Raw genomic sequence first — 22,230 nt, 5'->3', positions numbered from 1 at the left:
GGCTGATCTTCAGAATGGTCTAAACAAATGCGAAGTTAGTCATAGGCGAGCCTTTCATGGCTGGAATGAGTTTGATATTAGTGAAGATGAGCCACTGTGGAAGAAGTATATTTCTCAGGTGAGATACTTTTACTTCCTCTTCTACTGTGTAATTTATTAATACATGGACTTCTGTTATTTAGTTGCTTACTTTGGTGATATTGTTTATGGAGAAAGGAAATAATTTTTAGATTTTTTTACCTAAAATTTTTCATTTTTGGGGGCTTACTGTTAGGTTGGGAATTCCTGTATTTTTAGTATGCAAATCTTAAAGACAACATTTTCCATATGGATATATTACACAAAGATAATACTGTTGACAGTAGTGTCCTTGCTGATATCAAACCTACACTATTTAAATGATAGGAATGGCAGTATTTTTTAAGGTAATCATGACCAGCTCAGAAAACTAGTAAAAAGTAAGTTAGGTAAGTGAAACTCAAGCTACCTGGGTACAAATTACACCTTCATTTCTTATCAGTTGTATGGTCTTTATTATCCTCTGATCCTTATCTATAAAATGGTGATGGTAACCTTACAGGAGATAGTTAGCTCTCAGTAGATGATATTTATATTTTTTCATTCCAATTTTTAGGAAAGACTTATTCTAGGCAGTTTTTGTCTTGATAATGATTGCGTTAATGTAAAAAGTTACACGTTACTAGGATTAGTTTTGAAGTAATTGGGTTGGTTTGCTAAACAAACATTTTTTGCTAAAAATTTCTTTTTAGTAAATGTCTGTGCCTTTTAACCTGCAGTCTTTCTAAAAAGATCTGTGTGTAACTTTTCTTTTCTAAAGTGCCTTTTCTGCTAATGAACTTAAATTTGCCAGGCTTAATTTTGCAAATGAGTTTGTCCGAAGTAGCAACACTGGAATTTTAAAGGTTAGATGAACCTCGTGTGTATCTGTCTTATTTTTATGGAATATTATTTGTATGTGTCTTTGTATTTTCACAGTTACCACATTCCCACATTACCAAGACTTCAGAAAGTATTGACATAGTTTACTCTGGATTTATAAATTGTAATGATTTGACTTATCCCTAGGCAGTATGATTTAATGTTTTACTTTCTTGATCCTGTTATCAAAGCTAGAGCACCTGCCCCTTGGGATGCCTGTGAGAATTAAATAGTGCTTGTAATGTAGTTAAGCACAACCAAACAAATAACAGTCAATAGTCATCGTAATCATAAAGCACTGGGTGACTCTTTCCTCCTCTGCAGCCTGCCATCTATCAAGTAGTGTGCTTAGTAATGTGGCACAGCTTTTTCAGGGGAAAATAAAAAAGATCATGGGGCTTGCCCTCAAAGTGTGGTGTTAATAGCTAACATTTTTAAGAACGTTTTTTGGTTTACATGGTGTTTTAATGTGCATTCTTAGTTAATCCTTTTAACAGTTCTTTGGTATAATGCTCTGTTTTACCAGATGAAGAATCTGGAGCTTAAAAAGATTAAGGTGACACACAGGTGCCAGCAGCTGGATTCAAACCTAGGTACTCTGACTCAGTCAGGTTTCTGGTTGGTTAGCCCTGAACCATATTGCAGTTGTAGTGTTGTTTTGTTAGGGCGGTTTAACTTATTACTATTTTTTAAAAATCCTCATTAGAATCACTTGGGTAGGGTTAAAAAATGCTAAAACATGGGCCTTATGCCTAAAGATTTTGATTTAATTAATTTGGTGTGAATCTGAGCATTGGTATTGTTAAAAGTTTCTTATAGGATTCTGATGTGACCTGGATTGGGACTTGTTCCAGGGAATGGAACCATAAAGGGACTTTGGAGGTGGTGGCATGTAACCTCAGAGCTATGGTATCTAAGGGCTGGGGCTTTCTGGTGGGACGGATTTTTGTAGCCTAGTCAGTTACTTCGCAACTTTGACAGTGATGTAACAGTTTAGCAGAGGAAGAGATTCTAACATCAGAACTTCAAGGAATAGAATGTCCAACTGGAAGAATTTGGGGTTGACTCTGGTGTGAGGTCATTTAAATGCTTTCTGATCAGGTTGATGCTATAGTCCTTTTCTTTAGATATGATTTTCTCTGGTAGCTAGAAACCAGGAAAGCTAACCTTGAGGAAAGTCTTCAGTTTCTTTTGTGGAGAGGAGGGAATTTTTCTGTGATATGTGAGTCAGCCACAGAATTGTAATCTATACCAATGTACTTACTTGAGAAATGTTTGAATCTCAGTGTTCTTTTCAGTATTTAACCTAAATTTTTAGCTTAAATATCATCTTCTGCTTTTTCTAGCCTCAGTAGAAATTCAGAACAGCTATATTTATTAAATTAATGTACCAAAAATTGCTGTATACTATAAGGAATTGGTTAATTCTTAGTTTTAAGTATTGCTATTTAATTTTCTTTTTTTTTTTTTTCTGAAAAGGAACTGTTACAAAGCTTTTAAACATAGTTAAGTATAAACTTTTTTTTTTTTTTTTGGTTAATCGAAGAGATACATAAAATAAACCAAGTATAGACTTTTGTAATTTTCCAGTCATACTCTTATGGTTTTTTTTTTTCTTTTTTTTTTTAAAGCCTTTGCTGAGCGAACTGTCATGTACAAAACTGTGTTGAATTGCTTTTTGTTTTTACTTTCAGTTTAAAAATCCCCTTATTATGCTGCTTCTGGCTTCTGCAGTCATCAGTGTTTTAATGCATCAGTTTGATGATGCCGTCAGTATCACTGTGGTAAGAAAAAAATTACATATTTTTGATCTGTTGAGTAAGTGTATAAATTGGGATTGGTTTTTATTTTGGAAAATAAATTGAGAAATGCTCTCAGATTTTTTTCAATGTCCAAATTCTGCTTTAATTTTATTCTTTTTGTTGAGACAGTTTCTTGTTCTATTGCCCAGGCTGGAGTGCAGTGGTATAGTGATGACTCATTGCAGCCCCAAACTCCTGGGCTCAAGCTATCTGCTGCCTCAGCATCCTAAGTAGTTGGGACTACAGGTGTATGCTAACACCCTCAGCAATTTTACAAAATTTTTGTAAAGACAGGGTTTTGCTATGTTGCCCAGGCTGGTCTCAAACTCCTGGCCTCAAGTGATACTCCCACCTTGGCCTCCCCAGAGTGTCAAAATTACAGGTTTGAGCAACTGGCTTAACTTCTGTTTTATTATAGTTACAGTAATTTTGAGTAATGTTCAAAAGTCTGTGACTAGCACACATGAAAATTCTTTAGCAATCTGATAATTTTCACAGATATGAAAATTTATAATCAGATAATTATCTGATTAAATTTTAAATTTCTTTCACTTTGCAGTTGAGAATATATTTTGACTAGTTGTGAACTGAAGCCTGATGTGGAATTAAAAATATTCCTTACAGTGCATGCTGTATTTACTGCATACGTATACTATAGATGATTTTATTCTTTCTAGCTAGGTTATTCTAGCTTTCATTGAACTATTTTCTCATCTTTTTCCTTTTTGCCCCCTATCATTGTTATATAAAAAATTTGTAGCAAGTAAAAGCACTATGTTATGCTTAAGAACACTGTAGCTATTATTGTAGAGTTGCAGCTCTTGAACTATTTTGCTTGCAGTCTCCCAGAAATCCCTGAGACCTGTTCAAGGGGTGTGTGTGGTTGCAACCATTTTAATAATACTAGAAGATTATTTGTCTTTTAATTATAGACTTTTGGCATTAATGGCACAAAAACAATGGTGGGTGAAATTGTTAGGGCCTTAGCACAAATCAAAGTAATAGCACCAAACTTTGTTAACAGTCCTTGTTTTCTTTCATGTTTCTCTTAAGAGTGTTCTTGATAAAGCAGTAAAAATTAATTTTATTAAATCTGGACCCTTGAGTACATACCTTCGTAGTAATTTGTGTAATGAAATGGGAAATATGCATGAAACTCTTTTGTATGTTGAAATACAATGGTTGTCTTAAGGAAGGGTGATTATTGTGAGGCAAACTAGCCGTGTGCTTGAGAGACTGACTCACAGACAAACTATGGGTGCTAGGACTTGAGTAACCAGCAGATTCTTATTTTTGAAAGTGAGTTAAATGAGCGAATCAGACCAAGGAAAGGCAACTGGCAGAATTTGTTGCTAATGATAAAATTCAGGTTTTCAAGCAATAATTACTGAGTTTTGGAAAATTTGTATGCACTCCTATGGGCTGGATAGTATCCCAGTATTTAAGACTTTATTCCAATTAGATCAGTAGTGATTTCAACAAATGTGTGTTTTTAAAAAAAATTGTTAAGAAATGTGGTAATCTTGGGAAACATTTGGGGAATCTTGGGAAAGATTTGAATAACCAAGTGAACCAGTATTTCCCAGAAGACCAATGCATGATATTACAAAATCTGAAATGGTAAAAGATCCGTTCAAATGCAAGATAGGTCAATGGATTTTGATATAATAGATTATGAAAAGTTCATCGATACAGTTTTATATTCTACATTGTAGATTACCTTTAAGTAACTAGCACTTGTTGAGTTTTGGTGTAGTAGCTAAGAAGAATATCCACAATCTTCTGAAAAATCTGTTAAAATACTCCTCCCAAGGCCGGGCGCGGTGGCTCATGCCTGTAATCCCAGCACTTTGGGAGGCCGAGGCGGGCGGATCACGAGGTCGGGAGATTGAGACCATCCTGGGTAACACAGTGAAACCCCGTCTCTACTAAACATACAAAAAAAAATTAGCCGGGCGTGGTGGCGGGCACCTGTAGTCCCAGCTCCTCGGGAGGCTGAGGCAGGAGAATGGCGTGAACCCAGAAGGCAGAGCTTGCAGTGAGCTGAGATCATGCCACTGCACTGCAGCCTGGGCGACAGCTCAAGACTCTGTCTCAAAAACAAAAACAAACGAACAAAAAAATATGCTCCGCCCTAACAAAAATAAAAAATAAAAAATGCCCCTCCCTTTTCCACCTTATCTGTATGAGGCTGGATTTTCTTCATACACCTTAGCCCCAACAGTATGTTATAGTAGATGGAATACTAGCTTTCTAGAAAGTCAGATATTAAAATATAAAAATTTAAAACACTGCTGTGTTTCTCACAATTTTTTTTGGAAAATTTATTTTTCATAAAGTTATTTGTGTTAACATGTAATGAGGTTTAAATTTTTTTAGATGAGTTAAGTAGAAATGAAAACTGACTATTTGAAAAATTTAATATGGTAAATATCAGTATATATAACCCACTTAAACAAAAGCTAGTGCTCAATTTGTGAGAGCATAAAAGGGCCCTGAGATCAAAAAGTTAGAGAAGCTGCCCTGGTAATGGCAAGCCACTGTAAACTGTTGGCTGCTTCCCCCACAGGCCTTAAGGTAAAGTCGTGATTTTTTCTCCAGCTGATCTCAGTGTTTAAAATCTGTTGTTGTGGGACTGCAGATAGAGAAATAAAATAACAGTTAACAGTTACTTCTCAAGTTAATGTCTGATTTAAAAGCCTGTTTCTTTTGTTTAGGCAATACTTATCGTTGTTACAGTTGCCTTTGTTCAGGTAAGTACTCTATTTTGCCAACATGAAAATGGTGTGTTAATTGCTTAAAAATCAGGGTGTCTTGTGGTAAAACCTACTGCTATTGGGGGGTTGTAATGCCCATCAGAACAACTTATTCTTTGTTTTCGAAATAATTTCAGATACAGACAACTCTTCAGGGAAGCTTGTGGTGGGACTAAGGAACTGCTTTCATTTAGGTAGTAAGATGAAGAAAATCTAGCTTTTTATTTGATAATGTTAAGGATAACTGAAGCAGATGGAAACAAAAAGCATAGTAATAGAAATAAAATCCAGCAATAAGCTTTTTTATTTTTTCAATAAAAAAATTAGACCAGAGTTTATAGTTTTATAACACTGTTATGTTTTGATACCTACTAGAGCTAAGTCTAGATGAAACAAAAAAGTGTAGAATTAAAAGGTCGATCTATCATGTACCATTTGAAGAAAATTCCACAGGTTTCTGTGACTGATTCCCTTAGCCAAATGCTGTACTTGTGTGCCGAATTTATTGCCTAACCTTATTTTATTTTTGAGTCTTTTTTAAGAAATTAAAATGGTTCTACTCATCGTTGGCATGACCTCGTTTCCCCTCCCTTTAAAACAATTTATCATTCCTCCACAAAAGGGGTGTTGTGATCTGGATCAAAGTAATTGAAACAGTAAATAAAACGTTTGTAAAGTAGCCCCTTTTAAAAATTACTATGAATAATGTGGAGATAATGTCAAGATTTCTTTTAATGAGTACAGACATAAACAGAAATGTAGGCTTTTTAATGTTTATTCAAATATCTGAAGCTTCTGTAGATTTTAGAACAGTGTTTCACAATATCAGCAGATTTCCTTTTTAGCTAAAACATGGTTAACAAGAACAGAATTATTCTAGCTTAGGGAAAAATGTAATACTGTTGTATAAGCCTGAAGTTCATGCTGTTTTAATCTGAAGCCTATTCGTTGAGTGACTATGGTTGTTCTTACAGCTATGATTTATTACGTGGGTATTTCTTTTCACTATCCCAGCCTCTCAGGGTAATCTCTAACATAGTTGTTACTAGTTCTGTAGTAACCCAGTGTGGAAAGCCAGTTGGAATCAGATTGTTTGCAGCAGGTTTGTGAGCTCCATTAGTAGACTATCAGGGTTCCGCTTTTAGGGGAATCTTCTTGCTTAGACAAATGTTGCCCATGGTCAGGTGGAGCTGGTTAGTCTAGCATAGGTCATTTCAGGCTAAGTATTATTCAAGGCAGCTCTTCATTCAGCCAAGTGAGTGGTATGACCCACTAGATGACTGGACCTTCTTGTGTCTTTAAGAATGTGTCAGATATGTGGAGTGCCCTACTTCAGAAGGATTCCTGCAAATAGTATCACTATGTATGCAAGACCTTAGTACCTTGTTCTCTTTGATCACTAGAAAGCCCCTGCTTTCAAAAAACACCACAAAACTGTGATTTTAACATAAGTCAATATGGAATTGTACACAAGACAGTGTTGTTATATACATTAAATGCTACGGCTGAGACTATTAAATGTCTTCATGATAGGTACATTTGATAGAAACCTCACAAAAGGATGAAAACCTTATAAAAAGCCTGTTTTCAAATTGCTAGGTCTGATTCTTACACACATGTGACCCATCACCGAATATACCTGTGAAACTAGCAAAATAGTCTATAAACAAGTAAAAATCCTCTCCAAAAAGATCCTATTTATTGTCAGTTGAACTTATCATAATGCTTTAATCAAAAAGCTCTTTATCAAAAATGTATAAAAAATTCTTAATACTTTATCATTATTTGGTATTTGTGCTATATTACCTGTGTCTTAAGAGTGCTTTTTATATTCCTTTTTATATTTATGTTCTCCCTTTTTCCCGTGTGTCTTTGTAATCCCCATTTCCCACACCACTGTACTTCTTCCCAGCCATAAAAATAGCTAATTGTTTTAAATGGTCATAATGATGTCACCTTACAATAAATTTGAAAAATGACTTTTAGGCATTTATTAGGTTTTAGGTGGTATGTTTAATGATCATTTTGATATAGAGGTATCTGTATAATTGTAGGGAGTAGAGGCTAAGAAACCAGAAGAGATAGGTAAAGATTGGGCAGCATCTATGTCATTTATTACTGGGATCTAGGATTGGTGGGTATTTTCTAGCATATTATAGAATTTTGGGGTAAACTTCCAAATTCTTTAATATCCTTCGTGTGTTTGGGGTGTTGTCTTATGATTTTTACATTTGTAGATTTTCCTTATATTTGTCACTCTAAGATTAAGTAGAGACTGATTATGTTCTAAGTTATTCTTACATAGCCTTGTGTTTTCTATTTGAAATTTGTGATGGATAGGACATTTTGACTGGTATTAGCACTGCAGTCATTTCAAAACACTCCCAACCTTTCTACCTCCACTATTTGCCTCTCCCTCTTTTGACTTTAGATTAGAAGATTCTTTTGCTTACTGCAGACATGAGGCAAAAATAGCAGTGATGTGTGATGCAAGATTGCTCATGGAAATGTGGACTAAGTAGTAGTGTGAGTTGAAGGATGTTTCTGACCCTCAGCTATTTGTTATCTGGATTGAAGAAGGCTGGAAATCACATTGTTAGAACTCCTGAGAATTTTCCCTTTTGGATACACAGTTTGAATGGGAACTGGGTCTGTCAGTATAGAGCCAGCCACATCTTATTCCTTGTTTATCCCATGTTTGTTCTAAGCCAACTTACTTTGTAAACCACTGCTGTTAGCATGGGCTTAAATCCCTAAAGCAAATGTTGTTTACAGTTAATTTTCTTTGACTTCTGTGGTCATTAGATACTTAATATAAGGGTATCTAAATGTTAAGGCTCAATAACTTAAAACTTTTAATGACTCAAGTTATTTACTCTTTGGACATACTAGTCAGTTTTCATCTTTTTTCTAAATAACCTTAGGTTTGTACATTGAATATTAAAATGTAAAACTGAGAATAATTAATTATCAAAATTGATCTCTACAATTTAACATTTTAAAATAAGGGACAAGCTTTTCTGGGTAAGAATATAAGCACAAGTAAAGGAAAAGATGAGAATTGGGGGAAATTTTAAAATAATGATTGAGATGGAATATATTCATAGGAACAAAATTAAATTCTCCTTTTTTTTGTTTGAATAGGAGTATCGTTCAGAAAAATCTCTTGAAGAATTGAGTAAACTTGTGCCACCAGAATGCCATTGGTATGATCCTTTTTTTGGTATGGATTTCCGCCCCTTTAAAAATAGAAGTTGAATGTGACTAGTACCGTATGTATTGTTATCCTCACTGTCTGAACATAAGGAAGACACTATTAATCTGACACAAAAAGTTTCTGGTCTCATTAATGTAGCAAAACTGTACCATTGAAAACTTTAAAGTCTGAGATTCTTGAGACATGGATGTATGTAACAGATTTTTCATTTTTTTTGAGACATAGTCTGTCTCTGTCACCCAGGCTGGAGTGCAGTGGCACAATCTCGGCTCACTGCAAGCTCCACCTCCTGGGTTCATGCCATTGTCCTGCCTCAGACTCCTGCGTAGCTGGGACTACAGGCGCCCACCACCACGCCCAGCTTATTTTTTGTATTTTTAGTAGAGGTGGAGTTTCACCATGTTAGCCAGGACGGTCTTGATCTCCTGACGTCGTGATCCACCTGTCTCGGCCTCCCAAAGTGTTGGGATTACAGGCGTGAGCCACAGTGCCCGGCTGTATTTAACGGATTGTGTGTATATGTGTGTGTGTGCGCGTGCGTGCGCACAAGTATGTGCTAAACAGTGTTCTGGGTATAGAGATTCACAATCAAACAGACCCAGGTGATTCAAAAGGTTGCTTCAATTTGCACATTTTACATTTGAACAAGTAATTCGTTTTTCAAGTGATTTTCTGTCATCTTGGCATCTTAATTGTTTAGAAATAGTCTTTTTCTTGGTTCTTATATTTGCCTTTTCCTCAGACAAGCCTACTGGAAATAATTTTTTAAGATAAGTTGCATGAATTTTTTTTTTAACCATGGTTGTTTCTATTTCATGTTACAGTGTGCGTGAAGGAAAATTGGAGCATACACTTGCCCGAGACTTGGTTCCAGGTGATACAGTTTGCCTTTCTGTTGGGGACAGAGTTCCTGCTGACTTACGCTTGTTTGAGGTAAGTTTGGGGATCTGATTGTAATAAGTGAAAATACATGGATGTAGATTAAAGGATAAACATTGCCAGTTTTAGGGAATTAGCACATAGTTGATTTGAAACATTTGGTATTCTACTTTAAAATGTGACATATATAAACTTTTTTTTTTCCTTAAAATATATCTGTCTCTAGCATCTTTTGAGGTATCTGTTCAGTGAATCAGCAGATCTTTATAGAAACCTGCATGTTAGGGACTGGGGGAGATACAAAGATGATATGATAGAATACTTGTGACTAGGGAACATACTATGTGTACATAAATTACCATAAAATAGAACTCAGTAATTGAGTAAGAGAAGTTCAAAGACTAGGTTATAGACATTTTTTTTTTTTAAATTTATTTATTATTATTATACTTTAAGTTGTAGGGTACATGTGCACAACGTGCAGGTTTGTTACATATGTATACTTGTACCATGTTGGTGTGCTGCACCCATCAACTCGTCATTTACATCAGGTATAACTCCCAATGCAATCCCTCCCCCCTGCCCCCTCCCCATGATAGGCCCCGGTGTGTGATGTTCCCCTTCCCAAGTCCAAGTGATCTCATTGTTCAGTTCCCACCTATGAGTGAGAACATGCGGTGTTTGGTTTTCTGTTCTTGTGATAGTTTGCTAAGAATGATGGTTTCCAGCTGCATCCATGTCCCTACAAAGGACACAAACTCATCCTTTTTTATGGCTGCATAGTATTCCATGGTGTATATGTGCCACCTTTTCTTAATCCAATCTGTCACTGATGGACATTTGGGTTGATTCCAAGTCTTTGCTATTGTGAATAGTGCTGCAATAAACATACGTGTGCATGTGTCCTTATAGCAGCATAATTTATAATCCTTTGGGTATATACCCAGTAATGGGATGGCTGGGTCATATGGTACATCTAGTTCTAGATCCTTGAGGAATCGCCATACTGTTTTCCATAATGGTTGAACTAGTTTACAATCCCACCAACAGTGTAAAAGTGTTCCTATTTCTCCACATCCTCTCCAGCACCTGTTGTTTCCTGACTTTTGAATGATCGCCATTCTAACTGGTGTGAGATGGTATCTCATTGTGGTTTTGATTTGCATTTCTCTGATGGCCAGTGATGATGAGCATTTTTTCATGTGTCTGTTGGCTGTATGAATGTCTTCTTTTGAGAAATGTCTGTTCATATCCTTTGCCCACTTTTTGATGGGGTTGTTTGTTTTTTTCTTGTAAATTTGTTTGAGTTCTTTGTAGGTTCTGGATATTAGCCCTTTGTCAGATGAGTAGATTGCAAAAATTTTCTCCCATTCTTTAGGTTGCCTGTTCACTCTGATGGTAGTTTCTTTTGCTGTGCAGAAGCTCTTTAGTTTGATGAGATCCCATTTGTCAATTTTGGCTTTTGCTGCCGTTGCTTTTGGTGTTTTAGACATGAAGTCTTTGCCCATGCCTATGTCCTGAATGGTACTAGCTAGGTTTTCCTCTAGGATTTTTATGGTATTAGGTCTAACATTTAAGTCTCTAATCCATCTTGAATTAATTTTTGTATAAGGAGTAAGGAAAGGATCCAGTTTCAGCTTTCTACTTATGGCTAGCCAATTTTCCCAGCAACATTTATTAAATAGGGAATCCTTTCCCCATTTCTTGTTTCTCTCAGGTTTGTCAAAGATCAGATGGCTGTAGATGTGTGGTATTATTTCTGAGGACTCTGTTCTGTTCCATTGGTCTATATCTCTGTTTTGGTACCAGTACCATGCTGTTTTGGTTACTGTAGCCTTGTAGTATAGTTTGAAGTCAGGTAGCGTGATGCCTCCAGCTTTGTTCTTTTGACTTAGGATTGTCTTGGAGATGCGGGCTCTTTTTTGGTTCCATATGAACTTTAAAGCAGTTTTTTCCAATTCTGTGAAGAAGCTCATTGGTAGCTTGATGGGGATGGCATTGAATCTATAAATTACCTTGGGCAGTATGGCCATTTTCACGATATTGATTCTTCCTATCCATGAGCATGGTATGTTCTTCCATTTGTTTGTGTCCTCTTTGATTTCACTGAGCAGTGGTTTGTAGTTCTCCTTGAAGAGGTCCTTTACATCCCTTGTAAGTTGGATTCCTAGGTATTTTATTCTCTTTGAAGCAATTGTGAATGGAAGTTCATTCCTGATTTGGCTCTCTGTTTGTCTGTTACTGGTGTATAAGAATGCTTGTGATTTTTGCACATTAATTTTGTATCCTGAGACTTTGCTGAAGTTGCTTATCAGTTTAAGGAGATTTTGGGCTGAGACAATGGGGTTTTCTAAATATACAATCATGTCATCTGCAAACAGGGACAGTTTGACTTCTTCTTTTCCTAACTGAATCCCCTTGATTTCTTTCTCTTGCCTGATTGCCCTAGCCAGAACTTCCAACACTATGTTGAATAGGAGTGGTGAGAGAGGACATCCCTGTCTTGTGCCAGTTTTCAAAGGGAATTTTTCCAGTTTTTGCCCATTCAGTATGATATTGGCTGTGGGTTTGTCATAAATAGCTCTTATTATTTTGAGGTACGTTCCATCAATACCGAATTTATTGAGCGTTTTTAGCATGAAGGGCTGTTGAATTTTGTCAAAAGCCTTTTCTGCATCTATTGAGATAATGATGTGGTTCTTGTCTTTGGTTCTGTTTATATGCTGGATTATGTTTATTGATTTGCGAATGTTGAACCAGCCTTGCATCCCAGGGATGAAGCCCACTTGATCATGGTGGATAAGCTTTTTGATGTGTTGCTGAATCCGGTTTGCCAGTATTTTATTGAGGATTTTTGCATCGATGTTCATCAGGGATATTGGTCTAAAATTCTCTTTTTTTGTTGTGTCTCTGCCAGGCTTTGGTATCAGGATGATGTTGGCCTCATAAAATGAGTTAGGGAGGATTCCCTCTTTTTCTATTGATTGGAATAGTTTCAGAAGGAATGGTACCAACTCCTCCTTGTACCTCTGGTAGAATTCAGCTGTGAATCCATCTGGTCCTGGACTGTTTTTGGTTGGTAGGCTATTAATTATTGCCTCAATTTCAGAGCCTGCTATTGGTCTATTCAGGGATTCAACTTCTTCCTGGTTTAGTCTTGGAAGAGTGTAAGTGTCCAGGAAATTATCCATTTCTTCTAGATTTTCCAGTTTATTTGCGTAGAGGTGTTTATAGTATTCTCTGATGGTAGTTTGTATTTCTGTGGGGTCGGTGGTGATATCCCCTTTATCATTTTTAATTGCGTCGATTTGATTCTTCTCTCTTTTCTTCTTTATTAGTCTTGCTAGTGGTCTGTCAATTTTGTTGATCTTTTCAAAAAACCAACTCCTGGATTCATTGATTTTTTGGAGGGTTTTTTATGTCTCTATCTCCTTCAGTTCTGCTCTGATCTTAGTTATTTCTTGCCTTCTGCTAGCTTTCGAATGTGTTTGCTCTTGCTTCTCTAGTTCTTTTAATTGCGATGTTAGAGTGTCAGTTTTAGATCTTTCCAGCTTTCTCTTGTGGGCATTTAGTGCTATAAATTTCCCTGTACACACTGCTTTAAATGTGTCCCAGAGATTCTGGTATGTTGTATCTTTGTTCTCATTGGTTTCAAAGAACATCTTTATTTCTGCCTTCATTTCGTTATGTACCCAGTAGTCATTCAGGAGCAGGTTGTTCAGTTTCCATGTAGTTGAGCGGTTTTGATTGAGTTTCTTAGTCCTGAGTTCTAGTTTGATTGCACTGTGGTCTGAGAGACAGTTTGTTATAATTTCTGTTCTTGTACATTTGCTGAGGAGTGCTTTACTTCCAATTACGTGGTCAATTTTGGAGTAAGTACGATGTGGTGCTGAGAAGAATGTATATTCTGTTGATTTGGGGTGGAGAGTTCTATAGATGTCTATTAGGTCTGCTTGCTGCAGAGATGAGTTCAATTCCTGGATATCCTTGTTAACTTTCTGTCTCGTTGATCTGTCTAATGTTGACAGTGGAGTGTTGAAGTCTCCCATGATTATTGTATGGGAGTCTAAGTCTCTTTGTAAGTCTCTAAGGACTTGCTTTATGAATCTGGGTGCTCCTGTATTGGGTGCATATATATTTAGGATAGTTAGCTCTTTCTGTTGAATTGATCCCTTTACCATTATGTAATGGCCTTCTTTGTCTCTTTTGATCTTTGATGGTTTAAAGTCTGTTTTATCAGAGACTAGTATTGCAACCCCCGCTTTTTTTTGTTCTCCATTTGCTTGGTAAATCTTCCTCCATCCCTTTATTTTGAGCCCATGTATGTCTCTGTGTGTGAGATGGGTCTCCTGAATACAGCAGACTGATGGGTCTTGACTCTTTATCCAGTTTGCCAGTCTGTGTCTTTTAATTGGAGCATTTAGTCCATTTACATTTAAGGTTAAGATTGTTATGTGTGAACTTGATCCTGCCATTATGATATTAACTGGTTATTTTGCTCGTTAGTTGATGCAGTTTCTTCCTAGCCTTGATGGTCTTTACATTTTGGCATGTTTTTGCAGTGGCTGGTACCAGTTGTTCCTTTCCACGTTTAGTGCTTCCTTCAGGGTCTCTTGTAAGGCAGGTCTAGTGGTGACAAAATCTCTAAGCATTTGCTTATCTGTAAAGGATTTTATTTCTCCTTCACTTATGAAACTTAGTTTGGCTGGATATAAAATTCTGGGTTTAAAATTCTTTTCTTTAAGAATGTTGAATATTGGCCCCCACTCTCTTCTGGCTTGAAGAGTTTCTGCCGAGAGAGCTGCTGTTAGTCTGATGGGCTTCCCTTTGTGGGTAACCCGACCTTTCTCTCTGGCTGCCCTTAAGATTTTTTCCTTCATTTCAACTTTGGTGAATCTGGCAATTATGTGTCTTGGAGTTGCTCTTCTCGAGGAGTATCTTTGTGGCGTTCTCTGTATTTCCTGGATCTGAATGTTGGCCTGCCCTACTAGGTTGGGGAAGTTCTCCTGGATGATATCCTGAAGAGTGTTTTCCAACTTGGTTCCATTTTCCCCCTCACTTTCAGGCACCCCAATCAGACGTAGATTTGGTCTTTTTACATAATCCCATACTTCTTGCAGGCTTTGTTCATTTCTTTTTCTTCTTTTTTCTTTTGGTTTCTCTTCTCACTTCATTTCATTCATTTGATCCTCAATCGCTGACATTCTTTCTTCCAGTTGATCGAGTCGGTTACTGAAGCTTGTGCATTTGTCACGTATTTCTCGTGTCATGGTTTTCGTCTCTTTCATTTCGTTTGTGAGCTTCTCTGCATTAATTACTCTAGCCATCAATTCTTCCACTTTTTTTTCAAGATTTTTAGTTTCTTTGCACTGGGTACATAATTCCTCCTTTAGCTCTGAGAAATTTGATGGACTGAAGCCTTCTTCTCTCATCTCGTCGAAGTCATTCTCCGTCCAGCTTTGATCCGTTGCTGGCGATGAGCTGCGCTCCTTTGCCGGGGGAGATGCCCTCTTATTTTTTGAATTTCCAGCTTTTCTGCCCTGCTTTTTCCCCATCTTTGTGGTTTTATCTGCCTCTGGTCTTTGATGCTGGTGATGTACTGATGGGGTTTTGGTGTAGGTGTCCTTCCTGTTTGATAGTTTTCCTTCTAACAGTCAGGACCCTCAGCTGTAGGTCTGTTGGAGCTTGCTTGAGGTCCACTCCAGACCCTGTTTGCCTGGGTATCAGCAGCAGAGGCTGCAGAAGATAGAATATTTCTGAACAGCGAGTGTACCTGTCTGATTCTTGCTTTGGAATCTTCCTCTCAGGGGTGTACTCCACCCTGTGAGGTGTGGGGTGTCAGACTGCCCCTAGTGGGGGATGTCTCCCAGTTAGGCTACTCAGGGGTCAGGGACCCACTTGAGCAGGGAGTCTGTCCCTTCTCAGATCTCAACCTCCGTGTTGGGAGATCCACTGCTCTCTTCAAAGCTGTCAGACAGAGTCGTTTGCGTCTGCAGAGCTGCTGCGTTTGTTATTATTTACTGTGTCCTGTCCCCAGAGGTGGAGTCTACAGAGACAGGCAGGTTTCCTTGAGCTGCTGTGAGCTCCACCCAGTTCGAGCTTCCCAGCAGCTTTGTTTACCTACTTAAGCCTCAGCAATGGCGGGCGCCCCTCCTCCAGCCTGGCTGCTGCCTTGCCGGTAGATCACAGACTGCTGTGCTAGCAATGAGGGAGGCTCCGTGGGTGTGGGACCCTCCCGGCCAGGTGTGGGATATGATCTCCTGGTGTGCCTGTTTGCTTAAAGCACAGTATTGGGGTGGGAGTTACCCGATTTTCCAGGTGTTGTGTGTCTCAGTTCCCCTGGCTAGGAAAAGGGATTCCTTTCCCCCTTGCGCTTTCCAGGTGAGGCAATGCCTCGCCCTGCTTCAGCTCTCGCTGGTCGGGCTGCAGCAGCTGACCAGCACCGATCGTCTGGCACTCCCCAGTGAGATGAACCCAGTACCTCAGTTGAAAATGCAGAAATCACCGGTCTTCTGTGTCGCTCGCGCTGGGAGTTGGAGACTGGAGCTGTTCCTATTTGGCCATCTTGCTCTGCCCCCCCGGTTATAGACATTTAAAGAAGGGAGAGGTTCCACCTGATTTGAATGGGATCAGAATATGCCTCAGACCACATGGCTTTGACAGTGATAATTGAAGAGTAGTACTGGACAAAGATGGGGAAGACAATGAAGCAACACCATTCAGATCACTATAAACATTACAGTGTATGAAACTCTGCTGGGATATGGTAAGGATAGAAAATGTGTGATGGAATCAGATTTCAGAGGTCTCGGATACTAGGCTTAATTTCAGATTTTTTTTGGTTAGGAATTACATTTTGAGGCTCCTGTGCAGTAGGCAAATAATGTTATCCTTAGTCTGGCTACAGTGTGTAGAATAGATTGAAGAACTGGAAAATGGTTTCAGAACCCGTTAGTATGCAGGTCTTATCCACCATTGGAATTAAACTGTTTGTTAACACCTACAGAGCAGTCAGTCTTTAAATACTATGGCCAAAAGTTTGAGTGTTCTCATAGATGCTGTAGAAGGCCTGAAAAACCTTTCAGACTATAGTAAGAACAAACTTGGCTTAATCTTTAGGCAGAGGCTTTTTTTCCAAATATTTGAAATTTATCCTTAGAAAGCTAGTGGATTGCTTTAATTGGGTGACTAGGAATAATTGACAATATTGCAAGTGCTATTAATTTTACTTTGTTATCTTTTTTTATCCTCTTTGAGGTCTTTTTAATGTTAATTCTTTTCTACTCTTCTCCTTTCCTTCAGTACCTAATATTTTGTCGATGACAATACTTTGAATTATTCTTCCTCAGAGATTAAGTAGTCTTGTCACTTGGCATAAATTATCTTCCCCCTCCCCCAGAAAACCCTAATTTCAATTCATGGAGTTGATGCCATTCTTTATTCTGGGCTGCTTCTCTTCCAGTTGAGAAGCAGAACTTCTCATTGGGATAGTTAGAAGATGGTGTTTCCTGTTTGCATGGTTCGAGAAGTATAGTGATAGAAGCTTCAAAACACCATTAGGGCTTGCTAAAACTATTTTAGGGTTTTCATTTAACTAAGAGTTGATTGACTTGACAGTTAATTATTTCAAAGTTCACATGTAAACAGGAAAGAAAACCTGTCAGTATGGATTAGTATGTATTTTATCTACTCAGCAAATATATATTGAAGACATTGTAAATTTTTTATTTTATTTTTATTTGTTTTTGAGATTGAGTCTCTGTTGCTCAGGCTGGAGTGCAATGGTGCAATCTCAGCTCACTGCAGTCTCCATCTCCCGGGTTCAAGCAATTCTCCTGCCTCAGGCTCCCAGGCAGCTGAGATTACAGGTGCCTGCCACCATGCCTGGCTAATTTTTTAGTATTTTTAGGAGAGACGGGGTTTTGCCATGTTGGCCAGGCTGGTTTTGAGCTCCTGACCTCAGGTGATCCACCTGCCTCAGCCTCCCAAAGTGCTGGGATTATAGTCGTGAGCCACCACTCCCGGCCGACGTTGTGAATTTAATAAGAATTGTAAGCATATGTCTTGTGGAGTAATTTATTAGTTATTATTGTTTTCCCCATACTTGTTAACTTTGCAAGCACTTCATCAGCACATTTTATTCCGCAGTACTGTAGTTAGGTTGATTTTGTTCTAGTTAATCCACTTTTACAGATATAGTTGAACATTTTTTATTCTCTCTACCTTAATTCTGCCCTATTTGTTTTGCCTATTACCTGGTACCCCAAACAGACTTTTGCAACTACTTTGACTGCAGATTGAAATAACCTTCTTTAAAGAGTTGGGGGTCTTTTATCCTGCATCTAAATTTAAATGTACTCACTTAAGATATAGGCTGATAAAGTCAGTTTCTCTTCTGGACGCAGAAGCTGCTAGATTTTTGAAATTAAATTGGCTTATTGGAGTTTTGTTGGCTCAGTTTGGCTGTGGTGAGCTTTGGATAATTTTGTAAGGCTAGCTGGTCATTTAATACTACTATATGAAATAAACTCTCATTTAGGGTTTAAAGGAACCAGAAAACTCCTTAGTCAGCTTTGGGATATCATTAATTTCCTCCAAAGCACATAGATTTCACTTTAGAGAAAGCAAGTGAACTTCTGCTATGTAGTTAGTTTCCTTACAGACTAGGCCTAAAGCCAGGGTTGCAACTTCAGTGTCATCATTTTGCAACTGTCATAAATTTTAGTGCTTTCAGATTTTGACTGTAAACTTGCCTGGGTCCTCAGCAACTTCTTGTTAGCACATTCAGTGACCTGACTGCTGTACAACTTTTGTCTGGTACAACTTTTATCTTCATAAGCTGTGTCTTAACTTGGGCTGCTTTTAACAAAATACCATGCCATTTATTTTTCACAGTTACGGAGGCTGGAAGTTCAAGGTCAAGGTCTGGCACGGTTTGGTTTCTGGTGAGGACCCTTGCTAGCTTGAGATGGCTATCTTCTTGCAGTGTCCTCACGTGGCAGAGACACCAATTTCTCTCTCTTCCTCTTATACAGCCACTAATGCCATCATTAGGACTAGCTGCATGACCTCATCTAACCCTAATTACTTCCCAGGGCCCCATCTCCAAATACTATAAGGTTGACTGTAGAGCTATAGCACATGACTTTTTGGGATACATAGTTAAGACTGTAACAGGTTGAGACTGCCATTTTGTTTATACTTTTTAAAGACTAATATTGATAACCTAAGGAATTGTGTAGTTTTCCCCTTGCCTGTATCAGGTTTTCAGAAGCCAGTGGTTGAGTCAAGATAGTTTTCCCGTGGTATCCACTAGGGATCGGTCCTAGTAGATCCACAGAGAGCAAAATCCAAAGGTGCTCAAGTCCCTTATGTACAATTGAGTAGTATTTATATATAACCTTTGTACATTTTTCTGTATACTTTAAATCATCTCTAGATTACTTATAACTCCTAATAAAATATAAATGCTATGTCAACGGTTGTTATACTGTATTTAAAACTTTTATATTGTTTTTTACTGTTGTATTTTTTGTATTTTTAAAATTATACTTTGAGTATTTTCCGCCTGTGATTGGTTGAATCCACTGCTACAGAGGGAGGACTGTATGGTTGGTGGCAGTGGCCTTTCCAGCAGGAGCCTGAGAGGCATTGATGGAGCTAGGACAGTAAAACTTAGAGAAATTGAGCTTTGGGCATGTTGTTTGTTTTTTTTTCCCCCTGAGGGTTTTTATTTTAACTTTTAGTGTTATTTGAGAAGAGGCACCACTGGCCAATTACTTGATGATAACCAATGGATTGGTCAGACAGTGACTTTAGATGAAGCAATCTTATTGACTGTGTATGCCTGGATAACAGTACATTTTATTTTTATTTTTATTTTATTTTTTATTATTATACTTTAAGTTCTAGGGTACATGTGCACAACGTGCAGGTTCGTTATATATGTATACATGTGCCATGTTGGTGTGCTGTACCCATTAACTTGCATTTACATTAGGTATATCTCCTAATGCTATGGCTCCCCCTGCCCCCCACGACAGGCCCTGGTGTGTGATGTTCCCCACCCTGTGTCCAAGTGATCTCATTGTTCAGTTCCCACCTATGAGTGAGAACATGCGGTGTTTGGTTTTGTGCCCTTGTGATACTTTGCTCAGAATGATGGTTTCCAGCTTCATCCATGTCCCTACCAAGGACATGAACTCATCCTTTTTTATGGCCACGTAGTATTCCATGGTGTATATGTGCCACATTTTCTTAATCCAGTCTATCATTGAACAGTACATTTTGCCTTTGTGAAAACACAGCATATTTTTGATACTGTTCCGGGTAAAATCTATATCAATGTTTGATTAAAGAACTCTTCGTAAGAAAAAACAATGTGAGGGTCAGATGAAAAAAGGTTGTGTTTTTTTTTGTTTGTTTGTTTGTTGTTTTGTCTCATGAAAATGTTTTACCTCTCTGAGCTATAACTTTCTAAGCCCAGTAATACATTGCTTGAAATGATAGCAAGATTTTCTTTCACTTGAAGTTCTGAATAAGTCCTTTGACACTTTGCTTTGTGGTTCATATGCGTACAGTTGGCCCACATCATTTTTTTAAACCTGTTTATGATCTGATGATTTTCTAAATGTATCAGACTTCTTTCAGAGAATTACCACTTGGGCTAGCAGCCAAGATTAAGCTGTTTTTATGATACTGGATTACCAGGCCATTTTAATCTGGGCAGAAAGGTTAGTTCTATTAGGAGTCAGCATCTACTGAGGCCAAGCTCAGGAATTCAAACTTAAGAACACGCCAGTGGGCATTATATTGTGAGCCATTTTTCCATCTCATGAATCCTTGTACTTTGTTATAGTATAGCAGTTTGGCTCAGTGAGTAGTTTTTGGTGTCTTCAGGGCTTGCTCCTTTCTGTTCCCTAGTTCTAAGGAGAAGTAAAAACCAAAGATAATGGGCATGATTGAGCCAGCACAGATATACTTTGGCTACCTGCCACCTGAAGGAGTCAGAAATAATCTCCTTGACTGGAACCCCATGTAGCCATTATGTTTCTATTTGTGAGGCTCACATTCTTGCACAGTCTGTTGTTAAGACCCACTAACAAGCAGCTTCCTCCACGTTGGGTAAATCCATTACCGGAGCAATCATTCTGTGTCAAGCATTCTGATTTCCTGAGTTAATAAAATACATGTTCCATTTACTCAATGAAAAAATATTCTGGTAAAACCCACGTTACAATTCTGATTTGGTTTGGTATGCTTTTTCAAAAAATAATCTTTTCAAATATTTGATAAAATGTAAGCATATAGTGATATTTTCAATTTACTTATGTTGGTAATGAAGCTAATTTAGGCAATTGTAATCCATTTCTTAGGAAATCGGTCTGTTATGAAACCATTTTCACCATTTAGCACATATTTGAAAACCATGTACGGCACATTGTACCAGGCTTCAGGGCTTAGAAGTGAAAAAGATAGTTTGTGTTCTCCCCATTGGCAGATACCAACTTGCAAACAACTGATTCAAAGAATGATACTTGTCTGCTCATGAAATGAATTGACCATGTGAGCTTAGGCAAGCCACTTGATTTTTTCAGGCCTGTTTTGTCACTGTGACATAGAGTTGCCCTAGAGCAATGCATTCCAACTTCTAATGTGCGTAGGAGTCAGCTGGGCTCTGTTTTGGCAGGTGTGGGGTGGGGCCTGAGATTCTGCATACTTAACCAGCTTTTAGACCATGCCAAAAGCACTAGTCCATCCACCACATTAAAAAAAAAATACATATTAAAACAGCTTTATTAAGATATAATGTGCATATCATACAGTTCACATATTTAAGGTGTATCCTTCAGTGGTTTTCAGTATATTCACAGTTGTATACCCATCACTACCATCTAATTATAGAGCATTTTCATCACTCTCAAAATAAAACCCTTACCTTTTAGCTTTCATTCTGTATTTTCCCTGCCTCTAGCAGCCACTAATCGCTTGCCACTGAAATACATTTGCCTATTCTGGACATTTCATATAAGTAGAATCATACAATAGGTAGTCTTTCATGTCTGGCCTCTTTCATTTAACAATGTTTTTAGGTACTCCATTCAAGTATGTCATTGTTTTTTACTGCCAAAGAATTTTCCATTGTAAGGATTTATATCACATAGTTGGTGAATTTAATCCATTTACACTTACAGGGATTGCTGATAGGAAAGGACTTCTGTTGTTACTTGTTTCCTATTTGCGTTATCTTTTTATGTTCCTCAATTTCTCCATTGTGCCCTTCTTTGTGTGTGTTTTTTTTTACACCCCTCTGATTGATTTTTTTTTGATGTACCTTTTTTATTTCCTCGAGTTCTTTTCTCTGCATACTTTTTACTTATTTTCTTAGTGATTACATGTGGATTACAGTGAACATCCTAATCTTATAACAATCTAGTTTGAAGTGATACCAACTTTGCTTCAGTAGCATACAAAATTGTACAGCCCACACCTCCCTCATCTTTGTTATTGTTGCAAATGACATCTTTATGCATTCTGTGCCCATTAATATAGATTTATAAGCATTTTATGCATTTATACGTTTTTAATTATATAGGAAGCAAACATAGGAGTCATGAACTCAACATATGTATGTTTA

The 22,230-nt window shown here is 37.7% G+C and overlaps 1 protein-coding gene across 10 annotated transcripts in view; it reads left to right on the top strand.

The window, feature by feature from the left end:
• ATP2C1 (ATPase secretory pathway Ca2+ transporting 1) overlaps positions 1-22,230 on the top strand; it is a 165,345-nt gene that overhangs the window by 73,550 nt on the left and 69,565 nt on the right. For all 10 annotated transcript variants that reach the window (XM_008009129.3, XM_008009128.3, XM_073023609.1 and 7 more), the window contains 5 exons: positions 2-118; positions 2,634-2,723; positions 5,459-5,494; positions 8,642-8,703; positions 9,539-9,647. In XM_008009129.3, the coding sequence (XP_008007320.1) occupies positions 2-118; positions 2,634-2,723; positions 5,459-5,494; positions 8,642-8,703; positions 9,539-9,647 (414 nt within the window). The remainder of the gene's footprint in view (position 1; positions 119-2,633; positions 2,724-5,458; positions 5,495-8,641; positions 8,704-9,538; positions 9,648-22,230) is intronic.

Source organism: Chlorocebus sabaeus, chromosome 15, assembly GCF_047675955.1.
Source record: "Chlorocebus sabaeus isolate Y175 chromosome 15, mChlSab1.0.hap1, whole genome shotgun sequence".
In the NCBI taxonomy this organism is placed as follows: domain Eukaryota; kingdom Metazoa; phylum Chordata; class Mammalia; order Primates; family Cercopithecidae; genus Chlorocebus; species Chlorocebus sabaeus.
This window is presented reverse-complemented; position numbering and strand designations above follow the sequence as displayed.